The sequence below is a fragment of the Branchiostoma belcheri genome, unplaced genomic scaffold (assembly GCF_001625305.1).
Source record: "Branchiostoma belcheri isolate BF01 breed outbred unplaced genomic scaffold, Haploidv18h27 scaffold127, whole genome shotgun sequence".
In the NCBI taxonomy this organism is placed as follows: Eukaryota; Metazoa; Chordata; class Leptocardii; order Amphioxiformes; family Branchiostomatidae; genus Branchiostoma; species Branchiostoma belcheri.
In genome coordinates, this window is record NW_017802680.1 from 27,279 (window position 1) to 38,970 (window position 11,692).

The following is an 11,692-nucleotide window of genomic DNA, read 5'->3' on the forward strand; positions in this document are numbered from 1 at the left end:
ATATAGCCGGTATAACCCCCCTTCCCGGCGCCAACTATCAGCTTCTTCGGGAAGGTGGGGGAGATGTGAGGGGGGCCTGGGCGGGCGGAGGGAAGAGTTAGGGATGTCTTAATCTGTAAAGTTGTTATAACCACCCTTTCCGGCGCTAACTATCAGCTCCTTCGGGAACGTAGGAAAATATGTGAGGGGGACCTGGGCGGGCAAGAGGAGGGGACCGGTTACAGCATGACCTCTGCTGGAACAACCGTGGTGTCCTTACCGTGCTGTACCTTAGCGTACTATACTACTGTACCGTGCTGACTATGCTGTACTATACCGTGCTGTACTATGTTGTACTAACGTGCAGGTTCGTTGTTGATAACCGGTAACAGCGTGACCTCGGCAGGCACCATGGTGTCCTTACCGTGCTGTACCTTAGCGTACTATACTACTGTACCGTGCTGACTATGCTGTACTATACCGTGCTGTACTGTGCTGTACTAACGTGCAGGTTCGTTGTTGATAACTGGCAGCAGCGTGACCTCTGCAGGAACCATGGTGTCCTTACTGATGCAGCCGTTACTCGTGTTCTCCTCGGGGAATCGGCTGGAGGGGCGAAAAAAGGGCATTTCAGAAATGTTATGATGTTAGATATTAAATACGGCTATGCAGATTGAACTTCTGGACACACAAACAAACAAACAAACACACGGACCCCGCCGTACCTGCACTCCAGCTGGCGCGGCCACTGGAACCCGAACTTGTTCATCAGGTTCTCGCAGCCCCGCCTGCTGCTCTGGCAGAACTCCCGGCATGGCGGCAGCGCGGTCCCGTCAGCCGTCTGGGGTGACACAGGCGGGTCATGCTTCCGTGCAACTCAATATTTTCAGCTATAATCTTCTATTCCTTCACTCATTAATACACCACATGCCAGTATAATCCTTGGAAAATTCGGCAAATCCATGTTCTTGCATACACTTACTACACATAAACGTGTCTGATCCTAACCCTGACCAACCCAGACACCAACCCAACGGTTCTGGATACAATACTTGCAGCTAAGATACAGCTGAGTAGCTAGTCCGGACAACTTAGTACCTTCTTGTCACACGGCGGGGCGTAGAGCGTGCAGATGGAGCTGTCAGTTCTTTAAGTTACAGGCGTCTAGTCTGGGTTAGGGTCTGGGGGAGAACTTGTGGTGACCAGGTTAGTCCGGAAAACTTGCCTTCTTGTCGCAGGGCGGCGCGTAGAGCGTGCAGATGAAGCTGAGGATGTCGGGAGAACACGGCATCTTGGCGAGCGGGTGGAACCGCATGATCTCCGCGGATGCGGTGGCCTGGCTGGCGTGGCCCAGGAAGTTCGGGTAGGACGTCAGGGAGTAGGGCAGGTCCACGCACATCGGGATCACCATCTCCTCACAGGCTGTACGGTTAGAGTCTGCAACGGGAGGAACAGGGCGTTACACACAAGCAAACATACACACGCACACGCACACACACACACACACACACGCTGGTTATGGAGTAGGGCAGGTCCACGCACATCGGGATCACCATCTCCTCACAGGCTGTACGGTTAGAGTCTGCAGGGGAAGGAACAGGGCGTTACACAAAAGCAAACATACACGCACACGCACACACACACACACACAAGCAAACACACACACACACACACGCGCGCGCGCGCACGCTGGTCAGGGAGTAGGGCAGGTCCACACACATCGGGATCACCATCTCCTCACAGGCCCTACGGTTAGAGTCTGGAACATAGTTACACAGAGCGAAATGTTACACACAAGCAAACATACACGCACGCGCATACACACACACACACACACAAACACACGCGCGCGCACACACACACAGACTTACCGTCCACCCTGAGGTATGTTTTCCCGGTGACGCTTCCGGAGACGCTGAGCGCCTTGCAGACGTACCAGCCCTGGTCCTCGTTACTCACCCGCCGGATGATCAGCTCGCCGCTGTTGGACACGCGAAGCCGCCCGGCGGTCTTACCGGGGAAGTGCAGGATCTGTGGCACGGGGAGATGTATAATGACAAATAAACTGTTCTCCAACTCTCATCTCGTCAGCTATCTGACCAAAGTGCTGTAGACACGTGATTTTTCCGCACGTGTGACGTCAGCACTGGGTCAAAGTTCGTCGGAAGTCGGTACCGCCCCCCCCCCCATCAAAGATGAAGGCCCATAACTTGTTAACAGATCTTGTTTTCATACATGTCCAGACGTGTTATGTCTGAGGGGCCTTAGATCTAAACATACTGCCCAAAATATGCCACATACCGTCATACGCTGGTGATCCGGCTCATAGAAAGTATTCACACACGTGAGATTCATATTCCATATCAATCAAAACCGTTTCAGTATAAAAATGCCATCCGCCATGCATATTGTTGCAACTCTCGGTGGCTATAGCCCCTAGTATCACTTGTAGAACAGTGTTCTTTTAGCTTTTATGAGAGATATGTTTAACAAGTCTGCGTACTACTTGTTTTTACCAGGGCTGACCGAGACCTACTTTTGTAACACCACAGTCCCGACCGCGGCACACCAAGGCCAGACACGGTGCATCTCCTAAGTAAAATACGCAACTCTTCACTTCCCGACAGTCGCGGCTTAGCGTCGGATCTGGGGCGTGCAGGGATTTCCGTTGGCCTTGAGCTACATTTCAAGCGTTGGAATATTTACAGTTTGACCTACATTTGGTTTATCCAGGAGCCGCCAAGTTTACTCTCGTCCTGCCTTTCCCAAGTGCCAAACGCCACGCGGTCACGTTTGTAAACCGGCGGTGCGCGGAAGTTGTAAATAGCACTTTTGTTAAACCAGTTCTCGGTGGTTTCGACTGCCCTGAAGTTACGAGACAGTTTCCATGCGTGGTCGTTTTGGTGGGCGGAGGCGGTCGTCCAAAACACACGGTTCTGAATAGTTCACGAGTATCCAGAACCATGCCTGGGGCAAATCTACGTTCTTGGATACGCAAAGACTATCCAGAACCGTGCCTGGGGCAAATCTACGTTCTTGGATACGCGGAGACTATCCAGAACCGTGCCTGATCCTAACCCTAACCGATTCAGGCATAGAACTAGGAAAGGTTCTGGATACGATAAGAAGCATGACTGTGTTGTCTGCCTTCCTTATAGGGTGGGGGTTGGGGGGTATGATACAGGGCGGAGGGTTGGGGTCAGGGTTAAGGGCGGGGGTTGGAGTCAGGGTTAAGGGCGGGGGTTGGAGTCTGGATTAAGGGCGGGGGGTTGGGGTCAGGGTTAAGGGCGGGGGTTGGAGTCTGGGTTAAGGTATGATACAGGTTTAGGTGCCGTTATGAGTTAGATGTTATGTACACACCTGGCTGCCCTCCTTGTACCAGAAGATAGCCGGAGGAGGGTTGGGGTTATGTGTGTTGAGAGGTATGACAGTACCATACCTGACTTCCCTCCTTGTACCAGAAGATAGCCGGAGGCGGGTTGCCGGTCGCCTGACATTTGAACGTCGCCGTTTCCTTCCAGGCGATGGTGACGTTTTCCGGGTACACCAGGACGGCTGGACGCACGCGCACTGGGAAACACGGAAACAAGGGTTCTGTTAGAATGGACCACTGAAAGAATAGCTGTTAAGCTTAATGTGGATCCAAATAAAGTCATATGGTGACCAGCCCCCCAACTGTATCCCGTCACTTGCTACCTAGTTCAACAGTGTGTCCACTACATCATGATGGTCTGATATAGAATTCACAGATTCAGCTCTTCAGGCCAGGATACCTTTGAGTATGAGAAGCAGTTGTTGTGAATACACATTTAGGTTCAATCAAGCTAAAATGTCAGTCATGACTTGAACTTTCTGTAAACTTTCTGTGCCATGTAGACTAAGACCGAGACCTGCCCACAGCTGGTAGGCATTCATCACGTCTTGTGCCGGATCACCTGTCTGCTGCTGTCTTGCCCTGTATCACAGGACGGCTGGCGTGGCCGTGTGAAACGCCGGGTACACACCGTCTGGAAGAACCTGACTTTGGGGCCGGTTAGCCTGACATTGCGGCTGGTTTTCCTGACATTCGGGCAGTTTCGTGCGGGGGTGAGAACACGTGCCGTCTGAGGGACAGCCGTGAAGGTGTTTCATGCCGGCCGGGCACGTACAGCACATCTGTATGGCTCAGCCGGCTCCGTGTAGGCACGGCTCTGAATACGATACGGTGCCTTATGAATGGCTGTAAGGAGCCGGCTGAGCTGGTCGGGCACGTACAGGACATATGTACAGCTCAGCCGGCTCCTTACAGGCATTCATCATGCACCATGTATCTTATCCAGAACCATGCTTATCTAGTTCTATGCCTGAATGCGTTAGGGTTAGGATCAGGCATGGTTCTGGACACAGTCTCCGAGTATCCAAGAACGTAGAATTGCCCAAGTCACGGTTCTGGATACGCGCGAACTATCCAGAACGGTACTTAAGCATGGTTCTGGATACAATATGCACCCTTGTGAGCATACTGCATGGCACCGGTAGCATTGCTGCCGGAAATGTCTCTAAAGGTCAAACGCTCGTCGCAGTATTTTCCTGCTGTTTAACACTAACCTTCAGAGCTGCTTTTTTCCTGTCGAAGCTTTCTTGTTGCACCCTACACTAGCGAATCTGTCTCCAACTCGGTTGTTTTGGTTCCTGACGACACGGCCCATTTTCCACCAAAGCTACAAACTCCCCGGATGGCCGTTTGACCCTGACGGCGCCATCACTCTTTCCCTGCTGAAGCCGCGACTGTCAGATGTAGCAAACACCGGAACAGTGGCGGGGAAACAACAGTGGCGGGAACACCGTGAACTGTGGCGGGAAAACAACAGTGGCGGGAAAACAACAGTGGCGGGAAAACAGCGAACAGTGGCGGGAAAACAACACGGTGGCGGGAAAACAGTGAACAGTGGCGGTTAAACAGTATTCGGAGGCGCGAAAGCAACAGCTAGAAGTGGCCCCTACTCTTTGCGATGGCTTGTTTAACCTTGCCCGAGGTATGTCTCTTCTCAAATATGGGGCCTCCGGCTTAACTTCTGTTCGCCCTGATCGAATAGGATGTCCCTGACCGAAGCTAGGTTCTCGTTTTGTCCTGAGTCGAATGAGAAGCCTACTTCCAGATCCGAGCTCATACGCTAGCGGTCGTGTCAGTTCTGGGTGGCATCCAGGAACATCAGACCTCCTGACACGACACATGCAGACGACATGGTGACACATGTTCGGGTCCCTGACACGGCACATGCAGACGACATGGTGACACATGTTCGGGTCCCTGACACGACACATGCAGACTACATGGTGACACATGTTCGGGGTCCCTGACACGGCACATGCAGACGACATGGTGACACATGTTCGGGGTCCCTGGACACGACACATGCAGACGACATGGTGACACATGTTCGGGTCCCTGACATGGCACATGCAGACGACATGGTGACACATGTTCGGGTCCCTGACACGACACATGCAGACGACACGGCACGTGTTCGGGTCCTGTCACGACACATGCAGACGACATGGTGACACGTGTTCGGGTCCCACCCTTCCATTCAAACACCTAGCTTCGGACTAGACAACACGTGGGGAATTCAAACTATCAGGGCTAGTTAGCCGTCTGAGCACTTCTGGATTGAACATGTCAGACCGAGGCGATGGTGAACAGGTCTCGGAAGTGCAGGTGGCGGAAGGGGGGGTGATTCAGCTGACTAACAGGCACCTGGGTACTTTTCGGTTACATGCAATTCAGGACGGAAATACAAAAAAATATTCCCGATGAGGAAGTCTGTCTGACATTGACATTTACTGCCATTTCATAGCATATTTTTTACCAGAGACCAGTAAAACTGGAAACCTTCAAGGCCAAATGGAAAGATAGTACAGAGCTAGAGCATGCTGGATATCTACCTACAACAATGAGATCTTGTCACAGAAAATCGTGAGTAGACTATAATATATTATGTGCTTTCCAACATAGTGAAGACCGCACGAATGATGGCCAGAGTCTGTAGATGCATTTACAAGGTAGGAGGTAGGAGAGAAAGGTGGGTTTCGAGGTGTTTTGGGTTTGCAGTTAATTAAACCTGGCATCGCTTTAGACTACGGTTCTACCCACCGACTTGCAGGTCTGTAGTTTTAAGCATCACGCGTCATTTGGAAGTGCTGAGCTTCTGCAGCAGTCAAAACATCGGACCAGTGTTTAAGCCATGGCTAAGGTCCTCTGAAACGGCCGTGTGTCGTCTCTTGTGTCAACGCGTGTGTCCAGACGCTTGCAGTCAGCAGAATACGGAGGGAAACTGCTGAGGGATTTGTGGGTAAGTCCTGCCAGATGCGGGAACTTCAAACAACGGCGGTTCAGGGTCAAGTTGAAGACTACAAATTAGCAATGTCAGACCTCCCCGTAGATATAGTGTTTTTGCGGATTCCTTAATTTAATTGTTTTTCTTTTCAATTTCTGTGAATTCTGTGAATTTCTGTCTATACATTTCTGTCTGATATGAAACGTCTCCCATATTAAAGCAACAAACATGCATATAGCAGGAAATTGGGATAACCTTGCGATAACCTCTCCTGAGACCTTTGACCTAACATGTGGCATGTGGAGATAACTACGGAAAACAGAACATCCGTGCACTGAAGTAACAAGTCACACAGAAAGGCTGAAATAATCACTTTATTACCAGCCTTCAATTCGCACATTATGACTGTTGACATGAACTTAATATCTACCGTGTCACCTATTGAGGACGACGTTTACCTTTCATTGAAATTATAAAACTGCAATTAAGCAAGCCTAAATCTAATGTGTAAAATTGAGCTACGAAAAGATGATAAGTAAAAACACGAGGTAAAAGAACATAAAAAATAACAAGAATTCTCACTTCTTGTTCCATCATGGATAACTTTTCAGCGTACCGCTAGGTTCTCTTCTAGCTCACATCATTACACTAGTCTAAGATCTTCTACAGCAAGTTTCTTTCTATGGACTGCAAAACCATTGAATTGTCCCCGTGGCAAGTGTTTCCTCCCATATACAACCCACAAGCCTTCACAAACCAAGAGTTGAAGAGACGTTCGTCACCATTTCTTGGCGTAGTCACTAAACCCCACTAACAACTTAGTTCAGTGCCCAGAAGTGGTCTAAGCAACTACGTAAAAAAAAAACCTTTACCGTTTGGCGCCTCCTCTCCGTGGTCAGAAAGGCAGGCGGCGACGCACAGGGCGAGGAAAACCACCGCGCGTGGGAGCTCCATCCTCTTCCGGTGCTTTCCTCCCAAACCGTCAGCAAAGAAAGTTCACAGACCAAAAACGGACAGACACTCCGTCGGTAGAAGAGTCGAGCGTGTCTGCAGAAGCGACTTTTAAGTACAGAAAACTTCGCGCTGACAGACGGAAGCTCGACGCGACCGGACTCCACACGGCGGGACGGTTCTGCGGCTCTGCTGAGATGGAAGCGCTCAGCTCGAGTCTTCATCTGGCGAGGGGCGGGACTCTCCGCCGCTCTGACCTCCCCCATTTATACCGGCAGCGTCAAAGCCGCGCCGATTGTTGAGGTTTGCCGCGAGTCAACACCGGTCTCGCCTGACGGGGCGCGGGGCGCGGGAGGTCAGGAGTAAGGTCCGGGGGGAAACACGTGCGGCGGCGCGCTGCGGTCACGGCCGGACCAGATGGACTAGGGAGCTAGAGAGATGCTCCGCAAACAGGGGTGTGCGGGGGACACGTGCAAAAGCTGCACGTATACTACAGTGCTATTATTGCAAAAGCTACACGTATACTATAGTGTTATTAGTTGCTCATGTGCGGGGGTCCACGTGCAGCGGTCTGCGGTCACGGCCGGACCAGACTAGGGAGAGGGTCCGCAAACAGGGGTGGGCGGGGGGCACGTGCATTCTCTTCTTCGCAAGCTCCGAAGAGAACTATGTTTCCCGTCTATTTCACAGACAAACACACACAATTAGGGTAGTGAGCTCACCGTCACCTCAGTACGGTCGGGCATTTATTGCAATTGGCTCCTCAACTCAGTAACACCATTACTCTCTACACATTGTAGCTCTCATAGCATGTACATACTTATACAGGAGCCTAATACAACAACAACAAGTCATGTGCTGCGAGCTGGCGACCTATTTTACCCTGGTTGCCAATTGTTTAGCCAAAGTCGGGCTGGTCGGTTAAACCAAGGCTCTGTCCAGCGGATGTTTAACGCATCCCGACTTGTATTAAAGTAACTTCTAACCGGCGAAGTTCAAAAGCTCATCTGCGTGAACAAGGTTGAAAACATCCTGGCTAAGCAAATGATGCGTTACAGGTACACCTGAGTAACTACTGACCTTCGTAAGTTAAGTGGTTCAAAATACGACAATAACACAATTCTGGAGTATATCAGAGGTTATAGCTACACAACATACTGAGTACAGCAAATGGCCACAATGTGACTGTGAACGCTAGCAAGGCAAGTATCTTGCAGAGAAGAGACAACATGAAGGTTATGTAACAACTGATTACGTACGCTAAGTCGCAGGTACAATTGAGGATACCGTACAGTGCTATGACGAAATGTACGAGTCTAGATAAGTCAGTAAGAACTAAGGTAGCGCGATGTCGTATGAGATGAGAAAACATAACTAACGTTCTAGAATCCAGGTGTTCTCGGGTTAGTCATGGGAGGGTTGGGTGGGAATGTGACCGTATAGAGAAAGGTTGAGCCACGAATGACCCTTACGAGGGTTAGGGAGGAAGGGTCAGAGGGTAAAGGGGCGGAATAATTAGTATCAGGGTAGGGGTCACGTGATTGTCTGTTCAGCCGACGGGAAACGAGATAAAGCTACACGTATACTATAGTGTTATTAGTTGCTCATGTGAGGGGGGCACGTGCAACAGCTTCACGTATACTATAGTGTTATTACTTACTCATGTGAGGAGGCCCACGTGCAGCGGCGGTCTGCGGTCACGGCCAAACCACACAGAACAGGGAGATGCTCCCCAAACAGGGGTGGGCAGGCAGACACGTGCGAACCCGGCACGTGCTCAAACAAGTTACAACATTTTTATACATCTGTTAACCAATAGGTTATTATATTACAATAGATGGTATTGCATCAAAACTAACCAAGTGGTCAGAACGGCGCTCAGCAAACAAGGATGGGAGGATGACACGTGCAAAACCTTCACGTGCGTGTTTTAAGTTCGTCTTTAATTAAAATCCTGCTGTTTTCTAGACTTCTCCAGTGTCACTGACGAAAGGTAATGGACGCTACCTGAACCCTTTCCAAAATCATATCCAGTTGCTTGAGTAACTGTTTTAGCGTCTCTTGTTACCTAGTCTAACCTTCATCCACGCTTTACGTCCTTAATGGTATTGGTTCGACGGACTACTTGCACATATAAAATACTACCACAAAGTAGAATATACCATAGCACAGAATTATCTATAAACCTCTTTTTTATTCTTTACGTTCCTGCCGCGAAAACACGAAGCCAAGAACAACTCCATCTGGCTATCATGTGACTATCACGTGGGGGAATGCGCCCGCATTGGTTGCCATGGACGCGATGCGGTTGCTATGCGCGTTGCTATGCGCGTTGCTATGCGGACCCTTCCAAGTTCGGCCGGTGTCAGGTCGCGTTTGAACCTCGGCGCGCGAAACCGGGGGTAGGATCGCGACAGGATGACTAGGAAAATAAACATGGGAGGTTATCTTCCGCACACATCTATCATATCTAGTTTAATTTATGCCTGTCTAGTTCTATGTCTGAATGGGTGAACAGACAGACAGATTACCTTATTGCACATTCATGCCCGATCGGGCTAAGTACAGGTAAACAGATGCAAAGGTAATATTATATATTTGTAAAACAGACAGGACTGCTGATACTAATCTAGCAAAACTAGCTCTAAAACTACTCTTATACAGAGGTTCGGCTTTTTCTTGTTTCTTAACGTGAGGGTCAGGCACAGTTATGGATAGTCTCCAATAACGTATCCAAGAACGTAGATTTGGCCCCAGGCACGGTTCTGGATACGCATGGACTCCCCAGTACCGTGCCTGAGCATATTATGAATAAAGCAGGGTTCTGGATACAGTAAAGTGCGTGACACGATGACTGTGGAAATAAACAGTTGGTTATCCACAGCCCGCGGCGTCTGCCGGCTCGAGCCGCTTTCCAACCGGACGGACGGGGGCAATGTCCTCTCGGGCGCTTGCCTGGTTGTTTGGGGCTCGAGAATGCAGCCAAACCTGTACCAGTGCTCCCAATAAGGCAATTGATATGCATGAGCAGTCAAACCTGCAAACCTACATGAGTACAAACACACAAACAACACCCCAGGATTTTTACTAACACAGGCTGTTCGTCAAGACACTTAAAGAATGGAATTTCTTCAGAACAGAGAGGAGTTTCCACAGTTTAGAGTTTGGGTACATTTTCATGTTGTGTTTGTTTGTTTGTTTGTTTGTTTGTTTGTCTGTTTGTTTGTTTGTTTGTTTGTTTGTTTGTTTGATGCAGCCATAAAGCCATAAGTCAGAATGTATGAAATGACATTTTGTTGAAAGCATGAATCATTCACGACACTCCTTCATTATCACCGACCGTACACAGCAGTACCTGCTGGGTACTGACGTGGTTCTCCCGAGCCCCACCTGTTAACCCGTACATGTAGGACCACCTTTCGGGCAAGAAGTGGGGCAATGGAAGTATAGAATGCGCCGCGGGGGCTGAATTAAAGATTTTATACGTCTTGTTTCCATGGAAACTTCAGTCTGTTCCTCTCTTTCTAATGTAGTTACATGTAAAAAAAAACAAAGACTGCTTCAGTTTAGAAACAAGTGATGAAAAAACAAAGCTAAGTTAGCTCCTCGAATGGTCTGAGATGAGACTGTTTGTGTGTTAATTGATGACTATACGACACGAGTCGGACCGGTTGGTGCGGTTGCTCCAGACAACGCGCGAATGCAGGACAGCCGGCCCACAGAACAACAACATGGCGAGAAGAACAACGTTAACAACAGCTTCTGAAGATGAAGACGAAGAAACGGCGGAAAACCGCGTCTGTTCCCGGACGGACCTGCAGTCGGCTTCCAGCCTGGTTCTGGCCGTGTCCTGTACTCTGTTTGGCGCCTTCGCGTCCCAGTTCATGGCTCTGAGCAGCCAGGCCGGCGTGCCGGGGCTCCAGCTGATCTTCCTGATGAAACTGACGCAGCTCCTGTGCGTTCTCGTGATCCTGCCGTTCGTCAGACCCAAGCTGACGACGGAAGACGCGCCTCAAGCGCTCACCCTGTCCGCGACGACGGTCACAGACAACCTGGGGACCGTCCTGATGTTCTTGTCGTTCGTGTACGTGGTGCCGGGCGTCGCGTTCGGCGTGATCCAGGGCGCGATCCCGGTGTCCACGGCGTGCGTCGGATTCCTGTTCCTGGGGGAGCGGCTGGACGCGATAGACTCGGGCGGGATCCTGTGCAGCGCGGCCGGAGTGGTGCTGGTGGCGGTGGGGATGAGCACGGCGGCCGACTCGTCCTCCCACCCGCAGCTGACTCTCGCGATCGGCATCCTGCTGCCGCTCGCCGCCGCCTTCACCAAAGGCCCGAATAACGTGCTGATGCGCTCCCTGCTGGGCGTGCGCGGCGTGTCCGTGGTGACCGTGGTGCTGTACGTGCAGCTGGCGGGCACCCCGGCGCTGCTAGCCGCACCTTACTAC

General features: G+C 50.6%; 2 protein-coding genes across 2 annotated transcripts in view; one reads left to right on the forward strand and one right to left on the reverse strand.

Moving 5' to 3' along the window:
• Nucleotides 1-7,513, reverse strand: part of LOC109463487 — a 26,997-nt gene extending 19,484 nt beyond the window's left edge. Inside the window, 8 exon segments of the mRNA XM_019760322.1 lie at nucleotides 17-76; nucleotides 485-585; nucleotides 705-820; nucleotides 1,205-1,416; nucleotides 1,451-1,561; nucleotides 1,851-2,010; nucleotides 3,419-3,549; nucleotides 7,312-7,513. Coding sequence (XP_019615881.1) covers nucleotides 17-76; nucleotides 485-585; nucleotides 705-820; nucleotides 1,205-1,416; nucleotides 1,451-1,561; nucleotides 1,851-2,010; nucleotides 3,419-3,549; nucleotides 7,312-7,513 — 1,093 coding nt within the window.
• Nucleotides 7,514-10,458: 2,945 nt separating this feature from the next.
• The window catches only part of LOC109463489, a 2,043-nt gene continuing 809 nt past the window's right edge, over nucleotides 10,459-11,692 (forward strand). Inside the window, exon 1 of the mRNA XM_019760323.1 lies at nucleotides 10,459-11,677. Coding sequence (XP_019615882.1) covers nucleotides 10,892-11,677 — 786 coding nt within the window. The 5' untranslated portion in view covers nucleotides 10,459-10,891. The remainder of the gene's footprint in view (nucleotides 11,678-11,692) is intronic.